The following is a 23,214-nucleotide window of genomic DNA, read 5'->3' on the forward strand; positions in this document are numbered from 1 at the left end:
GATCGTGTCACAGCTTTTAATGATCATTTTCGCCTGGCATAGATATATATATTTAAATCTAACATAACTTCTACTTAGGAAATATTCTGGTTTTTCACATATATGCTTCTGGATGGTGTGCTCGCGGAGGCCTGGCCTTTGCTCGTCTCCCGGACTCGCTCCCCGTCGCCTCCTTCCCCCAGGATCCTCCCGCCGCCTGCCTCTGGCAGCGCTCCCGGCTAGCAGGGAGCTGAGGCTGAAACGATCCCACAGGAGGAATGCAGTCCGGATGGATGGCTCAGGCACTGCGTCAGCCCTGCGCGGAGAGCACACGGATGTCCCCATACGCACAGCTGCTGCTCCGAAATACCGTGTCACAGACATCAAGGGGGAAACACTACTTACTTCTAATATTAAAAGCAAAGGGGAATGTAAATAAATTGATTTTTGCTTAAGTTTGACTTCCAGAGTTAAATTGTAATAAATACTTATTAGAAAGGACTAAAGGCCATCTTTGAAATGACCTGAGGGACAGAGTACATTATCTAAATACACGTTATTTAAATATTTATTTGTCAAGAGTAAACCTTAAATAAAAGAAAGGTAATTTGTCTTTGTTCCTCAGTCTTTCACATTTTTATGGCTATATTTTAACATTACAACTGGAAGAAAAGCTAATAAATGGTATTTATATATGGATGCCATTTGGCAGAATCCAGCTGTTAAACCCTTTTCAGGGAAAAGTTTCAAAACATCTGTGTCCCTAACCACAGGATAATGTTTTCAGGTGGTTACATAAGAAATCTGAGATTTGAGTTTTACCTTATTTACTGAGATTTTATTAGTGTTGTTCCATTGTGAGCAGGGACAATAGGTGCAGGAAAATCCACTTCAGGGGCATCAAAGAAGTAAGCCTAAGTTATTGCAGAGGAGAAAAAAAGACCATTTAGAAAGAAACATAGTGCTGCCTCACCAGCCCCTGTTCACACTTTCCATATCCACTGTTCATGGGGTGCTAACACAGCACTGAAACAACAGATTTCAATCATTTCTAAGTGTTTTTATCAGATTAGAAATATTCAATTCAAATGGCACTCTGAACTGCATTTTTAAATATAACAGCAGCCAGCAGTTAGCTTCCCAAGGCCTTTGAAATGATCTGTACTGGAAGGGACAGGACTGCAGAAATTTACTTGACTGTTTGCTGATTAACAGATGAAGATCCAGGCAGCCTACACTAACAGGAACTCCTGCTGACTCTTGTGTTTTGCCCTCTTCCTGCATGCTGAGCAAACCTTTCTATTCTGGAAACTGTAGTGGGGTCAGAACTAAAGCCAGTATGGTATCATTCTGCTTAGTGCAACAAGGAGACAAAAAATAATTTAAGTCCTTGACATTATGTATTTCAGTAGCATTATGGTCTTCTGCTTTCAAAACGCTGATTTACTAAGTTCTGGCAAGTTTGCATTTTTATATATAAGACTCATAAGCACGCACTATAAACTGAGCATTTAATCATTTTAAAGGATTAACTAAGCATAGCACTTGTTGGAATAAGCTGTCACTGGATACAACAAAGATTAATGCTTTGCTGACACTACGATGAATTCCAGATAAAAATTCTGTTCTGTAAGGAATTTTGTTTTAAAGCTATCTTCATTATTGAGTTTGTTATTGGCACTGTCAGTCAGATTGGCATCAATTTTTGAAATATTGAGAGATTTTCCTTTGGAGGCTTTTCAAAAGTACTTATTTCTTGATTAAAAAAGATTTTCCAGCAACGAGCCAGCCCCTCCTTCCCTGCACCATACCATGCTGCAAGCCCCAGGTAATAGCAGGTTAAAGAGGAAAGGCGGTGCTATACCAAACAGCCGACGGACAGCAGGGCGTGGAGCAGAACAATGGTCCCCACAGTCGCCAGCGCAATCCTCCGGTTGTCATCTCTGACGGCAGGCCAGAAGGTCATCACCAAGACAGACCCCGAAAGGCACAGGGAGAACATCACCAGGACCCAGCGCACCACTTTTTGTGGAATAATCCATAAAATCTGTAAGGGAGGAAAACGATCGTCAAAGAGACTGTGTGAAGCAGGGATTAATTTATTGAATGCATTGTTCTCTGACATTTCACCACTTCCAGCCAATTTGTGCACAAATTAACTCACGCTTATTTGAGGAATGAACAATGCTAATAGCAGCCACAGCAGCAAGGAGCTTTATTCCCAGGCATGACAAGTTCGTGTCCCCTGAGTTATCCCTTACTTGGATTTGCTGCCTCTGGGGAAATGACCTGTCCTGGGCTTTTCTGGGACCACTTGATGCTAGACAAGCTTGAACAAAAAGCTTTTTTTAGCCAAGCAAAATGAGCAAGAGATTTGTTCATATTAATCAAAGTCTTGGGGAATGGACAATCTTGTAAGAAATAGCAATGTTCTTAAACCAGGACCTTTTATCAGGGCATGTAATATAGGGACACACTCTTTAGGCCATACGTACCGCTGTGGGAATATAAACGAAGAGGGAGTAGCCATATACACACACTATCTCCAGGAACGAGTACGAGACGATGTTCATAACTTTACTGTTCCTCCACATCAGAAATCCCCAGAGAGCAAGGGGAACAAGCCAAGCGTACGCAAAAATTGTTGTTGCGGCTATGGACACTGGAAATATGTCAAAAGATTTAACACTGTATTAGAATACGAGCCAGAATCAAGTGTATGAAGCATTCAGCACGAAAACTAGAAAGCTGCTTTTGAAATTACTTCCAAAATGTAAAGCATAAGTTATTAATAAATTGAGAATTCTGCGTTTATATCCACTTTACACCAACTACTTTGCCAGCATTTCAAATTATTTTAAAAGTAAAGAGTTCAGAAACTGTTCCTTTGTCATTTTCAATTTCTTTATTATATTTGGGTGTAAAATGCTATTGTTTTCAGTGTGAAAAGAAGAGCCACATAGGAAAGAAAAATCTTACTTGAAAGTAGAAATTCAGCTACTGACAGATACTGAAAAGTGAGAGTAGAATGCAGACATGCCGTAGGTTCATGCCCTAAACGCTAAATTTTGCTAAAAAAAAAAATAAAATGAGAGAACGCAGATATGAGTGTCAAATCCCAAACTACTCAAGTAGTTTCCCTGAGGGCATCTGTGTTCTTCTGCAGGGACAGCAGTCTCCTTCAAACTACAAGGACAGGCAAAAGTAATTGGCTTCTGAGTCTGACGTCACTGGAGCACGTACCAGTAGAGCATCTTTTGCTTATTGCTGAGTTTACCAGAAGGTAACCATTTGCAGCCCTCCGTAGGTGATACGAGCAAAAACCTAACTCAGTCATTTCCTTTCTGAGGCCTGCAGGCTCCCAGGAGTCCATGGGCCCACGAAGGCATCTACAAAAGCACCACAGTGGCCGCTGCTGGGCACAATCACTAAAGCTAGAAAAGTAACTTCCAACTAGTCCTGTCTGCTCAGCTAAAACTTTATTTTGTAACTACTTTATGCTTCCCAGGAGCGGGGTTCTGCCAGTTACAGCCCACTTTAAGGACTTCTTCTGCATGGCTAAAAATTTAAAAGAATCAATTGATCAAAAAGATTACTAAGTCAAAGCTATGGCCTGTTTATCACATTACTGCACTAGCACGTTAAAACAAGCAAGCAAACACACAAAAAACCCTCAGGACTGTATCATACACTTACAAACCTTTTCTGAACTCGGGCACGTAGTGGTACGTCGGCTTGCCCAGGTGGATGAAGAAGTTTGAGAGATTGCCACTAACAGCAATGGCAAAGACGAGCGTGGTGCATATCCAAAAGGGACCTTAGAAGGAATCACAAGTTCAATAAGGAAACATGAAGGAAGAAGAATTGTAAAACAATACAATTCCAAATGCTTAGCTCAGAAGAAAACGTCTCACACCCCATACCTACCGTAGAGGTCAGGATTGCTACGGATATACAGCCTTACAAAGTTCCTCCCTGGTACGGGGAAAACAGAACCCTTGATTCGGTCCAGGACCTACGAAAACACACAGATTTGTCTGACTCAAAGTGTAAAAAAAGGAAACCCTCAGTGTCTGTACAAGGTATGGCTCAGACAACAGTTCTCCTCCCCTGACGAGGAGTATTAACCTGGTAAGTGTCCACATCGAAGAATGTCTGGTAGTACTCAAACGTCCAGAACGGGGCACTTTTCTTCTGTCCCGCAAGCAGCTGTATGGTGCGAAAAGAAACGTGGAAAACATTACAAGCCTGCAATTTACGCGTTCCTGGTTTGTTTACACAGTAGTTAAATGATCATAAATGACATCATTTATAACACATGCCTTCTTCCGTATCACAAGTTCCCTCACTGACAGCTGCACTAGCAGAGCCTTCAGACAAACTCTGGGTGTTTCAAAGCTTCCTGCTCTCCTGCGCTGACAGAGACACAGCGCTGGGCTTTCAGCTGCTGCTGCGCTCATCCCCTGGCATATTCGCTTAGCTCAAATCACCACGATTACGGGACAACGGCCTAGGCTGCGACAGCTGAAGAGCCAACGCACGTTCCCTTTACCAATTCTGAGACGGGGAAGAAGCAGAGTTTTAAATCGCCCGGCACGAAGCCCTGGCGTCCTCCGGGCACCTCTCGGCGTTGCCAGCATCACTTGGGTACGTGCTGGTGGGGGCAGCGCGGGTGTGGGAGCATCACCCCTGCTTTATCGCAGCCGCCAGGTGCGGTAGGGGCATCACCTCCGCTTTATCGGAGTCATCGGTGCCCAGCAGCTCGTCGTCCTCCTCCCTGCCCGGCTCCTGCGGACGGCCACGCTGGCTCCTGGGGACCTCGGCCGGCTCCTCGATGCTGACGGTGGTAGCGTCGGGGTTCGCTGCCAGCAGGCTGGCCGCGTCGGCGAACTCTGCAAGCAAGCGCAGCGCCGGGGGGGGGGGGGGGGGGCGGTGAGCGGGCGCCGAGACACCGGCCCCGCCCGGCCCCGCTCCCCAGGCCGCGGGTTCGGTTCCCGGCGCCGCCTCACCTGGGAACTGGAGCCCGTCCGCGGCCGCCATGCAGCCCCCGGGGAGCCGCCGCCGCCGGCTCCCGGCTCCCGGCTCCCCGCCGCCGCCCGGCCCGCACCGGCCGCCCCGCGCGCTTAAAGGGGCCGCGCGCGCCGCGCCCCGCCAGCCAACGGGAGGCTGCGCTGCTCGCCTCTCCTCCCCCGCCCCTCGCGCTCCGGAGGAGCCTCGCGGCGTAGGGCGGCGCGGCGGCCAATCGGAGGCGTCGCCGCGCTTCCTCTTCCGGCTCCGCCCGCGCCGTTAAAGGGCCCGCGGCCCTGCCCCAAGGGGGGGGGGGGTCAGTGCCTGTAAAGGTGCGGGGTGTCGGGTGCGGTGTACAACGGCCGCCTGCTCACGGGCATTTTGACGTATATAAATATATACGCACAGTAATGTGCTCGTGTAGGTATAATGGACATCTATGTGCCTAAACATAGGCAGTAATACGTACGTATTTAAATGTCTACAATATAAATTTATGTATAAAATTTATGTAAAAAATGCAATGTGCATTTTATATATAAATATATGTAGTAAGATATACGTATTTAGAAGTATTATATATAAAAATCCATGTTATATATAAAATACACGTATTTTATGTCTCTATTTTAAATAAATATATATACATATATACATACACATTTTATTTATATAAAATACACACATGTATATCAAACACACACACGCAAATATATATAAAATACTTTTCATATCTATACATATAAAATATATGTACACACATATATGTGTATATGTATACGCGTGTATATGTACGAAACATACATATTTACATTATTTTATATATAAAATACTTTTCTGGGCGTCCTCCCAGCCTGCGTGACGAGCCCCGGTGCATGGCAGAGGAGCACAGAGGACGCAGCACGCACCACGCTACCCCAACGCCATCAGCCACATCGCTTCCAAAGCCCCCGTTGTAGATGTTGGCGGCTCCCGAGCCTGAACGCGTAGGCTTAAGCGCCTCAGTGCCGACAGGCCCAGCCCTGGGGCACCATTAACCTAATTCTCGCTTTTAATCTGGGAAAACGTCCCGATGCGGCCCCGCTCGTTACTAACACACGCGATTTACCCGAAAAAAGCCTTGCAGCTGTGCAGTCGACGTTAGAACTCTGCCCTGGCGCGGGCGGAGGAGCGCAGCGGGCGGGCTCCTCGCCCCCAGACGCGTGGAGTCCACGGGGAGGTGAAGGGGGGCAAGGCCAGGCAGAAGTTGGGCCAAAATGAATTGGGCCACGTGAACGCCTTTCCTCCCCACCTCGCTACCTTTGCCCCTGCTGTCTCGCTGCGTTCCCATCGGAAGCCCTCACCTCCAGCACGATGTTCAGCATCAGGCTGCTGCTACAGAAAACCTTAATTCTTCTGCACGTTACTGCGAGCGTTGTTGTCGGCAAAACACTCATGATGCTGTTCCCCAACGCCATGAAAAGTCACATCCTAAAACAAGGCGAGAAGAGCAGAATGAACCAGAACCCGAAGTTCAGCTACGAAAACTGGGGCCCGACCTTTTTCAGCTTCCAGTATTTACTCTTCGTGCTGAAGGTGAAGTGGAAGAGGCTGGAGGACGAAGCCTACGAGGGACATCCTGCTCCCAACCCGCCAGTGGTGACTTCCCAGGGGGACGTCCGGCTCCTCTTTGACTTCATGCGAGGTCAGTAATCATCCTAGTAAACGGTTTGGGTGTGCTAAAATGGTAGGTGAGGACAAGAAGCTGCAAGAGGATAGGGACAATCAGGGAACGTGCTGCATCTTTCCCATCAAACGAACGCCGCCAGCCTGCTCTGCTGTCTTGTGAGCTCTCATGCCACCCGTCTGCCTCTTGATTTTCTAAAATAACCTGCTTATTGCCCTGGATACAACATCCCTGCACACCAGTAAGCTTATGAACCTCTTGCAAAAGCTGGCTCTGTCTGGAAATAACCTCCTTTTGACAGCAAAAGTGATAAGTTGTTTTAGAGAGAAAAGATCCAGAGTCAGAACCGGGTGCAGTGAGTCACGACCATTGGCTGTCATTCCCTGTACATACAGAGAGTCCCATGCCAGCTCCGAAAGCCAGAATAGATCCTAGAAACTAGAAAGCACACAGTGTTTTTGCAGATTTAAAGCAGCTAGAAATGAGGCAGAAGAAAAAGAAGTTGCTTTGTACTTTGTCCGCTACCTCCCACTGAGGTCTCTGTAGAACGTGGAATTAATCATTAAGCAGCAGTGTCTGTCCCCATGGGAGGCATAAACCCTTCTCTTTCTCTACATATTTATATATAAAATAGGGTTGCACAATTCAAATAGAGATACACAATAACTACAGAAAGGTACCCCCGCTATTAGATTCTTTAAGATGCAAAATATGCTAGCAGCAGTTTTTTGAAGCTAAGCCCAGCCAGAAGGAAGATCTTGAACACACCTGAAATAATTTAGCATGGCCATGGACTAAAAATCCTGCAAGTTCTCTTAAACTGAGGCCTTGCAATCGATTATCCAGACGCGAACACGTGGGTACCCGCTGTGTTAATCTGCAAGCAACTGCATAGATACTTTCGCCAGGGGCTTGTGTAACATTGGTTTAATAAATGCATAACCAAAGTTCTGTTTGGACAGGAAATTGCAGAAATCCATTAAAAGCATGAACGCCTGTGGTGCATGACTGAGAAGTCCGCAGCTTCCACTCGGCTCAGCTAGAGCTGACACCTGAAAAAAGTCAGGACATGTCCAGTTGGTTCAACAGAATTAAGAATCTGTGCTTAGATGTCCATTTCTGAACGTCTGTCTGTTGAGAAACCTTGCAAACGATCATGCTTAATACTTTTCAAAGCCCTTAGTATGAAAGATCTCAGGGAGGCTGCCAGGCACTACATGCTGTATATCCATTTTAGAGCAGCACACTATCCCAAAACGCTGGTGACTTGAGAAATGGCTCTCATGGGGAGGACACAAGATGTGCATCTGTAGGGTACCTTCTGCCTTCACCGGGCTTTGCACAGAAAGGACCCTCCTTGGTTAAGCTCACTGTTGGATCCTGCGCTGGTCAGTGCCAGGCTAAGGAACAGAAAGCATCTTTCTGCTTGTTTTGTATAGGAACTTGGTGGTACAGACGTTCTGCTGCCAATTTTTACATCCTAGGAAGAAAGCTGTCCACAAAGTGGCGTAGCCACTGTCACCCAGGAAACCACGTGGCAGAGGCTCACTTCAGCGTATTAATTCACTTCTGGCCTCCCTCCCACCACCAACTTAACCACAGTGTCCCCTGCTTTTCTTCTAGGTAACCGACCATTAATCCTGAATTTTGGAAGTTGCACCTGACCTTCATTTATGTTAAAATTTGATGAGTTCAACAAGCTCGTCAAAGATTTCAGCTCCATAGCAGATTTCCTTATCATCTACATCGAAGAAGCTCACGCAGCAGGTACTGTACAAACATCATATTAATGCCCGCCAGAACTTCAGATATGTATCATTCCTTTTAGAAAGAAAAACATTTTGGCAAAGGAAGTAACTACAAATGAGAAAGAAATCTTCCTAAAATCAAAAGTGGCAACACCAAATCTAGACACCAGTTTGCATCCCCGATTCTCCAACGATTTGACTCACACATCTGACTTCACACTGAAATACTCCTGTTGAAGATGCTTATCTCTGTGAAGCGAAGCACATAGTTAAATCTTTGCAAAACTTCCTCCCAGTCGTAGTACAGCTCCTTTTGAAAAATATGAACAAAAATGAAAAGAGTGTTTCACAGAACAAAGGTTGACAGCATGTCTTAAGTGTTTTAAAATCAAAACAGTATAGTTTTTGTAAACCATTTTTAACATGTGTCAAGAACAGGATACAGATTTTAATTAAAAAATAGCAAACAAACTGCACACACTCTTTTATCTACACTGGACTAAGTAACATGTTGGCAGAGATTTTTATCCCCGGGTTAAGGTGGTTTTCTAAAATGCAACGTTTACAGTTTTCAAGTTTTCTAACATTACATCATGTACAGTTCTTGAGAAACAGACAGCCAAGCCACCAAAATCTTTTACTTGTTTCCCCTTTCCAAGGAAGTTATATGCAAATGTTTATTTGCATATTTCTAAAAAACAAGGAGGGGCCTCCTCTCTCGTATATTTCAGTTATCAGATCTAAAATTAATTTTATAAGCTTAACGAGTAGAATCAAGCTGAATGAACAGCACTACTGCTGAGACTGCTAAATGAACAGGTATCAGCTAACAGCTGATAATCAGCTTGTAATTTAAAAATCTCCTTCTCTGCACCAATAATTTTGGCAAACTTTATCTGAATGGGATGCATCTCCCACACCTGGTATCCTTCCAGGCTTGATTTATGTGGGAAAATTTCAGCTAAAATACATCAAGTATTTCTGAATCCAGGGCAAGGAAGAAATGCAGTTTGTTCAAATTAAAGTGGGAAAACAAACAAACAAACAAACAAAAAAACCCATGTGATTACTTATTTGCAAAGCTGTAGTGTTCTCCTACTCTAAAGGGGACCTTAATTTCATTAATTTTAGGAGTAAATTGCAATATTCTTTTAACACAGTTTTGGTACATGCCACACAGTACATCTCCACCCCAACTGTCTACTCAAAATGTCCCTTGCTAAATACCTTTCTCATTTGTTTCAGATGGATGGGCTTTTAAAAACAATATCGTTATTAAAAATCACAGAAGCCTTGAAGATCGAAAAATTGCAGCACAATTTCTTCAGAAAAATAATCCTTTATGTCCAGTGGTTTTAGACACTATGGAAAACCTCAGCAGTTCGAAATATGCTGCACTGCCAGAAAGACTGTATCTACTTCAAGAGGGGAAGGTTATCTACAAGGTAAAACCCATCAACAATAATGGGCACAATACATGGAGATTCTCAACTTTTAAAATAAGAATGTTTTACATTTTATGCGAGTATTTCATTCTATTTCATAGTTGCTAATTTCACAATTCACTGTAACCGTGGAAAAAAAGAAAAGGACTTGCAGTAAAACCAGTCTGGGCCTTTACAGCGTACATATTTGACGTACACCTCAGTCCTGCTCAAATATTTATCCCATGGCTCATTAGAAAACCTAGCTACATCTAAGCTGTGAGATCCAGGAACACTCCCCAGCTCCAGGATCCCAGCATTGGCCCTGCCCCAGCTACACAGCGGGGTGTGACCTGTGCACACACCATCTCCCATGCGACAGCTGCCAAGCAAAAGAAACCCAAGCACACCTACCCACAGCTCTGATTTAACTGCTGTGCTCTGAAGGACTTCTGCTCTGTGTATTTGAGCATTACTGTATAATTTTATTGCCTTTGCAGGGAGGAGTGGGGCCTTGGAACTATCACCCCCAGGAAATACGCACCATCCTGGAAAAACTGAAATAGAAAAAGAAAGAAGAGGACTTCAGAGTAAAGACTAGCTGGGTAACAAAGCTCAGTGAATAAGTTTTCATGGACATAACTGTTAAAATTAAAAAAAAAGACAATTTAAAAATAACAGAACACCTAGAGAGAGAGTGTGCATCTAAAGAGCATTTACAGTGTGGTTCATCATCTAGTTGTCTGGAGGTTTTCAAGTCTCATTGGTACGACCTCGTCTATCGCGTTCTAGTGTCTTACTGCACTTATACCACAAGCAGTAACGAACAGTAGCTGAGCTATTAGGACTGGATATCGACATTTACATTCCTAAGAAATATCATGCAGGATAAACCTCAGGGGTGGTGACATTTGTGAAAGTCAACTGGCATGCAAAACAACCAATTTCACATTAATAAGTTTCTCTTGTACACATCTGATTTTCTTAAATGTTCACTTCCACAGACTTCAGAAGGCTTCTGAATAAGACAATCTCTATTAACATTTGTTTCTATTAATATTTGTTATGACAGTCATAGCTTAAAGCACAGACAGCTGTGACCTGATTTTAGAAAATATTTATAGAAACAAAGGATCGATCTGCAATTATTAAAACACCATCAGAGCATCGTACGACTCCAGCTTCTTTTTCCCCACCGGTTATTTATAAGTATTAGTAGAAGTTTATATACATCCTATTATTCTTGCACAGTTTCTTTTGAGTTAATGAGGTTTCCAATTTTATAACTTTTGAAGAACTTCTTTGAGAGTAAGAAGTAATGCCTCCCATTTAAGTATTTGACATTTTTTTCTATTCAACTCAGGGTGCAAGGGAAACATCTCACAGGAAACTGGGTTTTAATTCATATATTAAGAAAGCCTGACCTAAACACAATGATTTAAACGGACTTAGCTATGTTCAAGTATTCTCGATAACACTCCAGATTATAAAGCTAGAAAGCTGTTACTATAATTAAGGACATCTAAGCACAGATTCTTAATTCTGTTAACGAACCAACTGGACATGTCCTGACTTTTTTCAGAGGTGTCCGCTCTAGCTGAGCCGAGAGGAAGCTGCAGACTTCTCAGTCATGCACCACAGGTGTTCATGCTTTCAATGGATTTCTGCATTTTCCTGTCCAAACAGAACTCTGGTTATGTATTTATAAAACTAATGTTACACAAGCCCCTGGCAAAAGTATCTATGCAGTTGCTTACCAATTAACTGCATTACGTACATTAAACTAGTGGTGAATACACACTACATCTGTATCTTCAAAAAACACTTTAATACAAAGTTTTAATAATATTCCCTGCAATACAGATATCAAAATATAATACAAAAAGGAAAAAAAAAGGTACAAATTTAAGCTGGACTTAAGTATTTTCTGCTGTGCCCTCTGCCATCACCCTGTGCACTGATACAAAATGATCAAAGGCAGACTTGATGATGAACCGCAAGTAAGTGGCTGGGAAATCAGGAAGCTGTAGAAGAAAAAAAAAGCTTATTTTAGTCTCTGTAGTAACATAACTATCAAACTATTTGCAGAAGTTTGTTAGAAGAACCTGTGTTCCTATGTCTGTTTTCAAATTACACATAAATCATGGTGTTCTAAAAAATTTAGCCAGCTTCAGAGATTCTTTAGAAGAGAGCAATTAAAAACAGTTGTCCCTCCCCACCCCTGAATCTTGATTGCAGCCTTCACAACAATTCAGGGAGGAAAGACCACCATTCTTCTGGAAGGAGCTCTTTGACACAGTTAGGAGCAGTAGTCAGATGCAACTTCATACCACAATCTACAGAGGAGCAGCAGGAAAGTGCAGTCTTGTATCATGATCTACAAATTCCTGTATCTAATGCTGAGTTAGCAATAATTATAAATAAAAATGTTTTGATTTTTCATGGTTTCTACCCAGTTAGTCTAGACATCCTGTTCCATGAAGCACTGCTGGTGTATCCTCTGAATACTCACTGGAAATTCTTCCATTTGAAGCTGTCCTTCTGTGTGTTGCAAATCTAGAAAATACATATTTTCAGCAAATAATGAGCAACAGTCTGCAATGCTGTGAAAAAATTTCACTGGATGTCAGAGTTCATGAGAGTTTAAGGAGCATGAACTCGCACAACATACAGAAATTGTTCTTTACAAGGTTATTTAAGAGAACAAATACTCTTTGCAATATCCCAGTGTAAAAATATAACTCGTTACACTGCTTTATAAAACATCACCCAAGGGGCATTAAAAAACATAATAATGCAGGAAATGGCACTCTATTATACTATGTAAGTCTTATTTTAATTTTTGGAACAAAAGAGAGTGTACAAGTAGTGCTTGAGCCCTTCTACATCATTTTACATCTCCAAACAGCTAATCAGAACATCAGTGTTCATAAACTTTATTTAAACGTGTCTATTAAACAAATGTCTAATAACATAATCATCAAGCCAGACCTGAATACTCAACAGACATGGAGTTAAAATGACTCTCTGAAAAAATACAGAGTGCATCAATGATAAAAAGGATGGTTTTATCTGTACGTCTCAATAGAACCTATATAAAATCTAAGCTCAATTTTATAAGCATAATTTTTACACACTGCAAACTTAGTGAAAGGCATAAAATTAAGATTTAACATTAGAAGAAAATGTATTGTTTCTTGGTGTATTTGTTTATCATTATCCATCTGAAAATGCGGTTTTCAAGTTGAGAAAACGGTGCTATATAGCACCAGGCTACATGACAGGAAACCTGGTTATTTTCCAACATGTCCACGTTCTCACTCAATGTTCAAAGAAACCAATGGGCAACTCCAAAAATTTGATATTTATGCTAGAGGTGATAGCTCTCTCCAGAAGGTGCACCACTGAAATTTTTCAGGCAACTATGGTCAAAATCTAAATGCATTACTGTAAAAATTACTTCATAGTAGAACATCACATGGAATTTTTGCAGGAAAACAGGGATTCCTGAGAAATTAAAAAAAAAAAAAACTAACCAATACTAACTGAAATTATATGAAGAAATCTAGGTCACACGGCTCTACCAAAGCCTGACAATGTGACTAGTCTTGTTCTCAGATAAGTGCAAGGATAAAACATGCCAGGGTACACATCCTTGTGTTACTAAGTTAGTTTTCCAGGGGAGAAAAAAAGAAAGAAATAAAACTGCCTAATCAAGGTTTTTATTTTTGTTTAGTTATCTCTATACATAGTAACAATAAAAGTCAATTGGAATCCTCCCTAGTTTGCCTAAAAAAAGCTTTGTTATTCAAAAACTTTGAAATAAGTGAATTAGCAAATGCACAGATCAACATCACTCCCACAAAATCCCATCCACTTCAGATTCAGAATCTCACCTTTTTCAATGCACTGTTCAAAATCTACTGGGTCTTTAGATATGCTTCTTTCAATTCTCAAGGTCCGCACTAAAATACATAGCATTTAAAATATCAACATAAATTCTGCATTTTATTGAAAATGATGTTTATTGCATCGCTTTCCATCTACAAAGCATCTTATCAGTATTAACTAATTCACTGCTCCTCTAGCTTAGGGACTTGGATTGCAATAAAACCACCACACTCCTGCTTCAGATTGGACAAACAAGGACAAGTTTTCAGTTGTGTTGTACAGCCTCTGCTGACAGTCAAGCTCCTGTACCCATGCTCTCACCTCAGAACAGTCCTTTCGGTCTTACTGCTCACATTTTCTCTCACTTTATTTTAGAAAATAAAATTCAGTGTTGTCATACACGATTATAAAAATCAGTATTAAAAATAAATCATTAAAACAGTAAGCATTGCAGTTCTGTCCATAAGTCAGATCATAAGATCAGCCACCAATGTACTACAGAACTTAACTATAAGATCAATACAAGGTTGCTATGAGAACACAGGAACAACTGCAGCTGGGGCAGATTGGCCATCTTTTTCTGATGCGTTTATGAAAAACTTTGGACATGCAAGACAAGTGTTTTGTTAAGCTATACCTTTATTAACATGCTAAAAGCAACTACTTAAAAATACGGGGCTACTGAGAGAATCTGCATGTAAGTGAATACATTTTGAATAATCCGTACTGTATACTGCAATACACGAAGCCTTACCCAAATAACACTGGATTGTGACTTTGCTGATTTTTACACATTTAGGAAAACCAATAATGAATTCCTGCGGGAACATTCCTGTCGTCGTCCAGAATGTTTCAGAACTTCTGTGGAGAAAGCAGAACAAAAAAAAAAAAAAAGAAAACCACCCACGGCTATTTATAGCTGCCTTGAAAGAAGATTTAAAAATAAAGAAAGAATGCGAGGCCATTATTATTGGGGGGGGGGGGGGGCATTTTAGTTTGTGTTGGGGGAGCAGAAAATATTTCAGCTACGAGAGGCACCGTGGTGCCAGGGGACCCCCCTCACGGCCCCTCGCCGCCCTCACCCGTCCGCCATGTTCTCGGCGGGGTGCTCCGGGTCGCTGGAGGTGGCCAGGACGAGGGCAGCGCCCGCCGAGCTCCTGCACCAGTCGGCGGCCCCCATCGCGGGCCGGGAGCTGAGGGGAAGGCCGAGCCCGATGCCGCCGGTACCGGGCAGCGGCGACGCCCCGGAGCACCGCGGCTGTGGCCGGGCGAGCCGGTGCCGCAGCGGGCGGCGGCAGCGGGACCCCCGCGGGGGGGGGGGGACTGGGGAAATGGCGGCGGTGCCTCCCCGCGGAGCCCACCCGGGGGCCGCTTCTTCTCAGCGCCCCGCTCCCAGCCCCGGTCCCCTCCCGTTGCCCGCCCCCGGCGCGGCCCCGCCTGCTGCCGCCGGCGCCGCGGGATGGGAGCGGCGAGCGCGGCCCCGGCTGACGGCGCGGCGGGGCGGCCCCGGCGGGGCAGGTAGGTGCGGGCAGCGCCCCCCGGGCCCGGGCCCCTCAGCCCCGCTCCTGCCGGGCAGGGAAGGGGTCGAGCCCCAGCCCTCCTCAGCCGCCTCCGCGGCGGGCTCCGGGGCTGGGGGCATGGCGCAAAGCAGAGCCCCCCGCGGAGACCTCGGTGCCGGCTGGGGCTCCCCTGCCCTGCCCACCCTTCTCCCCTTCTCTAAGAGCCGGGAGGGAGCCCCTCCGGCGGGCTTGGCTGCCCTGCTGCGGTCAGCCATTTACCCTCCTCCTCCTCCTCTTCTTTCCCCCTTCCTGCAGCACAGCCAGGGCCCAGCTGCGGGCCCCCTCCTCACACCCCGGCTCCCCTTCGCCATCCCTGGGTTCAGCCCCGCCATGTCCAGTGTCTGTGGTTTGATGGCAGACGGCACATAGCCCTGGTTGGAGGCAGCTCGGCCCTCCTGGCGCTGCAGGGTTACGTGACAACGTGCACTCAGGGCACCCAGGATTGCTGACGGGGCTTGGGGTCTTTTCCAAGTCGTGCTTTACCTGTCTTCGGTTTGTTTTTGCAGAACTGGACGAGGGGAATGTCGTGCTGGCTCCACTCAGAAAGCTGTCTGGATACCGGGCCAATATACGTGCGTGAAAATGGGAAGCTGCACGTGGTAAACCAGGGTGCGGGCGGCATACAGAATGTCACTCCCAAAGCAAGACCTTTCAGGTTGTTCTCCAGAGGATTTTCTGTGGAGCTTTGTATGAACAGGGAGGACGATAGGGCAAGGAGGCAGAGGACCGATCATTTCATCTTCACGTATACCAAGGAGGGGAACCTCCGATACTCGGCCAAGTCCCTCTTCAGCCTAGTGCTGGGGTACATTTCTGACAATGTTGATCACATTGACTCGTTGATTGGTTTCCCAGAGCAGATTGCTGAAAAGCTCTTTTCAGCTGCAGAAGCAAGACAAAAGTTCACAGAACCGGTTACAGGACTGAGAGCTCTACAGAAGTTTACTGAAGCATATGGCAATTTGGTGCTATGTTCGTTATGTCTGCGGAATAGGTAAGTGCATTCAGTAACAAACATCTCCTAGTGCTTTTTGCTAGCATGCATATTTTTCCCTTACTTTCTCTCAAAAGTAACTTTTCAAAAAATTTAGGCCTTATAGCACCACCTATTTTTAGTCAACTGACTTGAGCCTTGTCTTACTCTCCTGCTTGTTTCCTTTCGTACCATTCCTTTCCTAACAAGTACAGCCCACAGCTGCTGGTTTCACACTAAGATACAAGGCAATACAGGTAATAGAATACATCCATGTTAACAGGGGATTTTATTTGAAGGACTAAACTTGCAACTATTTTTTAACAATACTAATCAGTATTTGCATAACAGTCTGTATGTGTAATGCCATCTCAGGTATTTCTTGGGTCATTTTTGTAATTGTACTTACAAGCATTTCAACATGCCTAGCTGACTGTGCAGATAAAATACACCCTTGCAGACCATCTGGGATTATTTACTATAAGTTTTTAACTCATTTCATTTTTTATCCCGTTTCATTTTGGGTGCTGAGCAGAAGATACAGTCTTGTAGGTGAGAGAGCCTTTGAAGTCAGGCAGGTTTTACCTTAGTGGTAATTGTGGTTCCTATCCCCATACTGAACATACCTTAATGAGGTTCTGATTAAAATACAGCTTTTTTTTTTTCCACCTTCTCAATGTTCATGTTTTCTTTCTCTACAAGAGAGCCTCACCAACCTTAAAACTGAATGTGCTTTTAAAGCTTTGCTCCTACTGAAGTCTTTCCAAGTACTGTAATGAGACTATCTTCCGTCTACGCTTTAAAAGAGATGGTTTATCCAGTTTAAAATCAAAGTACAGGCATATTCATCTGAAGTGCCAAGGGTGTTTTGAGCACAGTAGGAATGTTTGATCAGAGGTCAATTATCCTTTGTTTTATCCCTTAAACCTACTCCCTCTTTATTTTTAGTACAGTTACTTTTTATGAGCTTAATTCAGAAATGAAGTTACCTCTGGCATAGTTTGCTATTACAGAAAGCTTCGTTAAGTATCAAGTCTTTGAAATCCAGGAAGTAAGATATTAAGGCATTTTTTGATTAATTGTGTTTATAAAAGAGCCCACTCTTCACAAACCCTCAGAGCTACAATGCTCTATCGAGAGTTGTTTCACACTCTGACTGCATATATTGCCTTCCACAAAACTGAATTGCGTGGCAAAGGGATTTGGTGGGGTAGTTTGGTAGGTATACTTGCAGTAAGAAGGTGCTCATACTTCCATGGGTAAAACGGCATTCATTGAGGAATGAAATTAGTAAACACACCTAATTTCAGCACTGAAGATGTTATCCTCAGAGATTGTCTTGCCGTGGGGACTATGAGGTAAATTCAGGAGAGATTAGTGAATTCAGGGGTTGTGTCGCTGTGGAATAAGCGGCAAATGCAAGGGAGATGGGGGTAAGGTAGTAACTGCTACGTGCAAGCAGGGTGTTACTGCATATTCATGCATGCCATTCTTCAGTGCATTCCTACCTCTAAACCTCCTACTGAATAGTTCCAGCACAGATGTTTGCACGGCTGCAGAGTGAATCGGATCAGGGAACCAACACAGCTCAAAAAAAATAACCCACTGAGTAACCACTGCCCGGGGTGTAGTCACAACTCCAGTTGGAGTCCAGGGTCCTGCAGGCATCCTGTTGGACTCAGTCTAGTGAGCTGGGCAACGTCTCTAGTGAAGTATCGTATTTACACATGTGGAAAGTAAAATTTTACCGTTTGGCAAGCTATGCTGATGCATTCAGAATAGATTTGAAACCTGGGTGAATGTTGGTTTGTCTCCACGCTACCTAGATACTAAGGAAGAGCAATTTGTGACTCTGATTTAAAGTAATATATTCTACATTATTCTGAAATAATACAGTAATAATCTGTAAACAGGCCCCTGATAATGATGCTTGCAAATTGAGGTTGTAATCATTAGTCCATTATTTTGTGTCATAACAAAACCATGATATTTATTCAAGGAGAAGGCTGGGGATTCAGATGTGTTGTGTGCAGAATGCAGTGTTAAAACGATAATTACAACAGCTGGCCAATTTCTGTCAGTTTCTACACAGATACATATGAGAAATAGCTGCCTTATGCTTGTGACTCTTGAGAATACTTGAGGACCCTTCTTATGTGCCCTGAACACTGATAGCTTTTTTTGTTCTTTACAGATACCTGCTTGTCTCTGAAAAACTAGAAGAAATTAAGTCTTTCCGGGATCTGACGTGTTTGGATCTTTCCTGTTGTAAACTCGGAGATGAACATGAACTTTTAGAACACCTCACTAAGGAGGCTCTGTCTAGGTACTAATTGCTTGACATGTATCTAAAGATGACACTTTCTTTTCCTATTACTAAGGAGCTCAAAGAGTCAAGTTGTGACTTTAAAGAAAAATTTCACAGGCAGTAGCGTATAAGTTTGAAGATTTTGGTTGTTGATAAAACCTGTTCTTGAAGTAAACAAAATACAGAATTTATTGTACAAAAAGAACATGCTCTAAAGGACACACTGAATCTCAAAGGTACTATAAATGTGCGAGAGAATTTACTTCTCATGTATTTTTATAATTTGCATTGGGCAGGTAAAAAAAAAAAAATGCATCTTATCATTTGTAACTGCTTTACACTTTTATTTCCTTCTTTAAAGGATAACTTTTATCAGACAAATTTTTAACTAAACCGATATACCAGATGGAGATTTGTGCAAGCACTAGGTTGATGTTTAGTTAATTAATACTTTGGAAAATAAATTTTATGTTTGATACTGAAGATTGAAAAGTAGAAAAATAGGGAAAACAGTAGGCAGAGTAGCTGTTAACTAGGGGATATTACATTTATATAAAACTTTGATACTTTGATGCATTTGAGATGAGATTTTGTTTTCGAAGCACTTTGAAAAATGTTGTAATGTTATGTTTTCCCTGAGTTCATCTGTGTTAATAAGACCTCATTGTTTACTTAAAAGTCATTGCTGTATCTTGTACCAAATCTGTCCTCTCCCATTTTGCCAAGCATTTTTCTCTTCAGTTTTGAGTGAAGTTGAGATTGGCAGCCTTGATTTAAATAACTTCAGTTTATAAAGAACCTCCTTGTCTCTGTTAGCAAATGCTTGTGCTCCAGGACAAGTTTGTCACTGGAGTTCCGTGAATAACTGGTCAAATAAGTGCTTCTGTTGAGCTAGCAGAAGGAATACAAAAACATTTGTTAGTCCTACCAACCCAGGATTCTTTCTTGCTACTTTTTATTAATGTTAATAAAAAGTTTTTATTAACCCTTCGTAGGCTGAAGGGTTGGCACAAGATGAGCCCAGACTTTCTACATAGAGTTTTAAGATATTTTGCAAAACTGTCTAAATAAAGTGACTGTAAATGATTGTTTTATATTTCTCCTTCCAGTGTAAAAAGGCTTCTCTTGAAAGACAACGCTTTATCAGATGCGGGCCTTCGCAGAATGACAGCACCAGTACGAGTATTGAAAAAGGGACTTGAGAATCTTTTGGTATTAGACTTGTCTTGTAAGTGCTTCATGGTATAATATTAGAAGCAAACTGTCTTTTTTTTTTTTTTTTGATATTTTTCCTATTTAATATTGAAGGGATACAAATAATTTAACAATTCCTGTGAGCCTAGTACCCAGCCCCAGGTTTGACCACCAACTTTCCACAAGGCACAGGTCCTACCTGTAAGTCTCAGCTACTTGCTACTTACATAAATATCTTTAATAGTATGGGAAGTAATATTGTAAAACTCATATTTTGACCATTAGAGGAAAAATACCACATTTGACTCAATTTCCAAACATTAATCATCCTACAAAAAAACAGGCCAAAAAATCCCTTGTTCAAGTATTAGCTTTTGGAACAAATAATTTCTTGGTATTCTGACTATCTTCTTCCACGTCTTGCAACTTAACTAACTTTACCTGACCTTACAGGTAACCCAAAAATCACAGATGTGGGAATTGGATACCTTCTTTGTTTCAAGAAGTTGAACTGTTTGGACATTTCTGGGACAGGTCTCAAGGTAAAAGAGCTTCTAAGTTTAATGGACAAGTATAACCAAATGTTTTTTCCCTCTGATTTCTTTATTTCCCTTTTCACTAGGACGTTAATGCCGTCATTAAACGAATCCAAATGCAGATAGGCTTGGTTCACTCAGAAGTGCCTCTGAAAGAATTTGATCATAGTAACTGCAAAACAGAGGGATGGGCAGAGCAGGTATGGGTTTTTAAGTCTATTTTACTTTCTAGAAATGGTTCTTATATAATACCTATGAGGTATTAGATCACTGGATAGGAAATAATAAGGGATAGAGTTGTTTCTGTTGACGTTTCTGTAAACTTTACAAGAAATATTTTTAACTCCCTCAAATCTTCTTTCAGACAGTTTTGCAGTGGGAGCAGGCAGTTATGGAGGCTGTCAAGCCACAAGAAGACTTGAGATCCAGAACAGCAGCTCAACACTTCTGTACGTAATTGAATAGAGACCACATTATTTAGTTGTTATCTAGGAGGAATATTTTCATGCATTTTTATAGTACAAATAGCATCTCAGATGTGCAATTTCAGCCATTTGTGCAACTGCTTTACAGTGTGGTGGGAGGTTTTTTTGTTTTTTTTTTTTTACATATTTGTTAGACTGCTGGGTAACTTTCTTAACATTCAGCATGACGGCAGGCTTAGGGCAACATCTAATAACTGAGTTTTCTCCTTAAAATCCTGAGTCCAGAATTGTTCATTTCCCCTATGTATGTTTCAGCAAAACAGACAGTATTTCCAGGTTTGCCTGGCCAAAACAATTCGCAACACACGTGTGCATTTTAAGTCATTATTCTGTTTTTCCCCAACTCTGAACTTTTTGTTTTCCCCCCTGTAGATGGCAAGACACGCAGAATAGAGGAAGCAGCCAAATGCAAGTTGGTGGAGACCGAAACCAAAGCATCTGGAAACTTGCAGTTTTATAAGGAAAAAGTTCAAAATTGCCATTCACCTTTGAAAAAGGATGTTGCAGGCAGCCATGAATCAAAGAACAATAAAAAAAGAGCTTTGGCTGAACAAGAGAGAGAAAGGACTTCCAAACAGAAGCATCTGTGCCTCACAGTGGAGGACTGGGATTTGTTAAATACCTACTGAGTCAGAAAGAAACGAGTCTTTTGTTTGTTGTTTTTTTGCTGACAACGGATTTTAGACACGTTCAGAGGGAGTAACAAAGCAGACCAGTATTGTTAAAGCTGGTTGCTGTGATATGGTTGTGTTATCATAGGCTTGGGGAGGGGAGGGCTAGAGTCCAGGAGGAGGGTGATGTTACTACTGTATATTTTCAATACATAATTTTTTTCAAATAAAGTTTTTGTTGTCATCCTTAACTAAATCTTCTGACGTAGATATCGTTCACAAAAATACTGGTCCTGTCCCTTCTCATCTCTTGTCTCCTCAGGAGCCAAAGACTAACAATCATTGCAACTTATTGGAAGTAAAGCTGCACTGTGCTTATCAAGTGCAGTGGGCCTTTAACAGTGCTGCTAGTACAGAAGCCTCAGCCTGTAAAAGCAGAGGCTGTGCTGATAGAGCTCTGACAAAGGGAGGAAGCAAACAGGATAAGTACGGGCCTGGGGGAGGGAGGGAAGCAGAGAGACAGAAACCCCTCGGTAACATTGCACAAATTCAAAGAACAGAAGTCCCCTGTCTCCTTCCTTTTAACCCAGGAAATGAAAGCTGAAACTGGGTTACTGCAGAGATTAAACTCTACAGCTGTAATATGCCTTGCCTTACAAGCAAATCCTGCCTGCGCTTTGTGCTTTAAAGCCGCTTCTCAGTGTGTGTGCAAGCTTGCTGTACGCTAACTGCATTTCATCTAAAACATTCAGGGAAGTGTTCACTGAACAGTACACGCTTGCTACAAGAGGCATAGATACTCAGAATCATTCTGTTTTGGTCTTTCTGAAGCCAGGAGTACAGCTGTAACACTACAGGTTTGTTTATCATTAAAACGGGACTGGAATTCAATCAAAACTGTCTGAGGTGCACAGTGCCCATGAGCTGGGCCCCGAGACCATCGTTGTGCCCTTTAAGGCCAAGAACTTAGGTTTCTTCTACTAGTGCTTTTTTGGGTATCTTCCTTTCAGTGTTTGTCACAATTCAGTAATGAGGAAAGCAGCCCATCCTTGGAAATCACAAAGATGCCAAGAAAGGGAACTTCACCTCAAAAATGTGTAGAGATGAGAGGGAAGACCCTGCCTCTCTTTGTTTCTTTATTGCTGAAGTTTCTTCAACAAGGACTACAAACAAACAAAACAAGCATACTTGCGTTCAAGCCCTACATTTTCTCCCAGAAACTCTAGGCTATTTATAGCTTCCACTGAAGACTACATCAGCCCTCTTCTGAGACAAATAATGGCACAAACAGTGACTTAGCAGAACCGCTACCAGGGAGGAAGAAGGCTGTGACACACGAGCACAAGCCTCCTCCTGCAGCTGGCTTTCGGTTCAGCAGCCAACATGGATTTCTTCTGCTAGCTCTTCTGCGACTGTGAGATCTGCTAACCTGAGCATGCAGAGGCCAGCGTCAGAGCATTGTGTACTCTCTTTCACATGAGTAAAGCAGCTGGGAGCTGACACCAAGAGACAGAAAATAGGTGCATTGTGATTTGGCATGAACGGCCTGCCCAGGTCACAGGAGTGTCAGTAAAATAACACAGTATAGCTCCACTTTTCTAAAGAGACGTTTTAGAGCACTGTGCCTTTTTTGTTCTCCACCCCTGGTAAAATTAGTCCTTTTCTTAGCTCTTCATGCTGACCAGCAGACTTCCTCTTTTAAACACACCATTGTGTAAATTTTATCCTGAGATGACTTAGGCACATTACCACTCTGTACTCAACCCCTAATCTCTCTTTAGAGCTCTGAGGCACAAATCCTCCACTGACAGGGGAGCTGCTGCAATGACTGAC

At 42.8% G+C, this 23,214-nt stretch overlaps 4 protein-coding genes across 12 annotated transcripts; 2 read left to right on the forward strand and 2 right to left on the reverse strand.

Moving 5' to 3' along the window:
* Positions 1 to 2: 2 nt before the first annotated feature.
* On the reverse strand, positions 3 to 5,144 carry YIPF1 (Yip1 domain family member 1). Of its 4 annotated transcripts, none has more exons than XM_040565027.1 (9): positions 4,989 to 5,144; positions 4,708 to 4,871; positions 4,108 to 4,188; positions 3,907 to 3,994; positions 3,680 to 3,796; positions 2,475 to 2,641; positions 1,844 to 2,026; positions 802 to 893; positions 3 to 295 (listed from the first exon to the last, which is right to left on the reverse strand). In XM_040565027.1, the coding sequence occupies exons 1-8, from the start codon at positions 5,017 to 5,019 to the stop codon at positions 807 to 809; spliced, it is 918 nt and encodes a 305-aa protein (XP_040420961.1). In that variant the 5' UTR covers positions 5,020 to 5,144; the 3' UTR covers positions 3 to 295; positions 802 to 806. The 4 variants fall into 4 exon arrangements, with proteins under 4 accessions (XP_040420961.1, XP_040420964.1, XP_040420963.1 ...); XM_040565030.1 differs by having other exon boundaries at positions 3 to 335; XM_040565029.1 differs by having other exon boundaries at positions 3 to 338.
* Positions 5,145 to 5,807: 663 nt separating this feature from the next.
* HSPB11 (heat shock protein family B (small) member 11) lies at positions 5,808 to 15,882 on the reverse strand. 5 transcript variants are annotated; one of them, XM_040565036.1, is made up of 6 exons: positions 14,798 to 15,114; positions 14,470 to 14,576; positions 13,721 to 13,789; positions 12,337 to 12,380; positions 11,730 to 11,848; positions 5,808 to 6,730 (listed from the first exon to the last, which is right to left on the reverse strand). In XM_040565036.1, exons 1-5 carry the CDS (start codon positions 14,893 to 14,895, stop codon positions 11,741 to 11,743), a joined length of 426 nt encoding a protein of 141 aa, XP_040420970.1. In that variant the 5' UTR covers positions 14,896 to 15,114; the 3' UTR covers positions 5,808 to 6,730; positions 11,730 to 11,740. The 5 variants fall into 5 exon arrangements, with proteins under 5 accessions (XP_040420970.1, XP_040420969.1, XP_040420972.1 ...); XM_040565035.1 differs by lacking the exon at positions 5,808 to 6,730 and adding an exon at positions 8,831 to 11,498; XM_040565038.1 differs by lacking the exons at positions 5,808 to 6,730; positions 14,798 to 15,114 and adding an exon at positions 15,758 to 15,882 and having other exon boundaries at positions 11,634 to 11,848.
* Positions 6,305 to 11,722, forward strand: DIO1 (iodothyronine deiodinase 1). Of its 2 annotated transcripts, XM_040565032.1 has the most exons (4): positions 6,305 to 6,670; positions 8,276 to 8,419; positions 9,646 to 9,845; positions 10,325 to 11,722. In XM_040565032.1, the coding sequence occupies exons 1-4, from the start codon at positions 6,340 to 6,342 to the stop codon at positions 10,388 to 10,390; spliced, it is 741 nt and encodes a 246-aa protein (XP_040420966.1). In that variant the 5' UTR covers positions 6,305 to 6,339; the 3' UTR covers positions 10,391 to 11,722. The 2 variants fall into 2 exon arrangements, with proteins under 2 accessions (XP_040420966.1, XP_040420965.1); XM_040565031.1 differs by having other exon boundaries at positions 6,340 to 6,670; positions 9,646 to 11,722.
* Positions 15,796 to 21,628, forward strand: LRRC42 (leucine rich repeat containing 42). Its single transcript, XM_040565026.1, has 7 exons — positions 15,796 to 16,268; positions 18,442 to 18,573; positions 19,665 to 19,783; positions 20,203 to 20,291; positions 20,372 to 20,485; positions 20,650 to 20,734; positions 21,143 to 21,628. Exons 1-7 carry the CDS (start codon positions 15,796 to 15,798, stop codon positions 21,397 to 21,399), a joined length of 1,269 nt encoding a protein of 422 aa, XP_040420960.1. The 3' UTR covers positions 21,400 to 21,628.
* Positions 21,629 to 23,214: the final 1,586 nt, after the last annotated feature.

This window comes from Cygnus olor, chromosome 8 (genome assembly GCF_009769625.2).
Source record: "Cygnus olor isolate bCygOlo1 chromosome 8, bCygOlo1.pri.v2, whole genome shotgun sequence".
NCBI classification, from domain to species: Eukaryota; Metazoa; Chordata; class Aves; order Anseriformes; family Anatidae; genus Cygnus; species Cygnus olor.

Coding starts and splice junctions, on each gene's coding strand:
- HSPB11 (XM_040565036.1), bottom strand. CDS start 14,895: ATGGGGGCCGCCGACTGGTGCAGGAGCTCGGCGGGCGCTGCCCTCGTC. Junction 14,577..14,797: donor GCCGAGAACATGGCGGACGG/GTGAGGGCGGCG, acceptor CTTTCTCCACAG/AAGTTCTGAAACATTCTGGA. Junction 12,381..13,720: donor TGAACAGTGCATTGAAAAAG/GTGAGATTCTGA, acceptor TGTATTTTCTAG/ATTTGCAACACACAGAAGGA.
- YIPF1 (XM_040565027.1), bottom strand. CDS start 5,019: ATGGCGGCCGCGGACGGGCTCCAGTTCCCAG. Junction 2,027..2,474: donor TCGTTTATATTCCCACAGCG/GTACGTATGGCC, acceptor CCTCCCTTACAG/ATTTTATGGATTATTCCACA. Junction 894..1,843: donor TGCTGTCCGTCGGCTGTTTG/GTATAGCACCGC, acceptor GCAATAACTTAG/GCTTACTTCTTTGATGCCCC.
- LRRC42 (XM_040565026.1), top strand. CDS start 15,796: ATGTCGTGCTGGCTCCACTCAGAAAGCTGTCTGGATACCGGGCCAATA. Junction 18,574..19,664: donor ACTAAGGAGGCTCTGTCTAG/GTACTAATTGCT, acceptor TTCTCCTTCCAG/TGTAAAAAGGCTTCTCTTGA. Junction 20,486..20,649: donor CAGAGGGATGGGCAGAGCAG/GTATGGGTTTTT, acceptor ATCTTCTTTCAG/ACAGTTTTGCAGTGGGAGCA.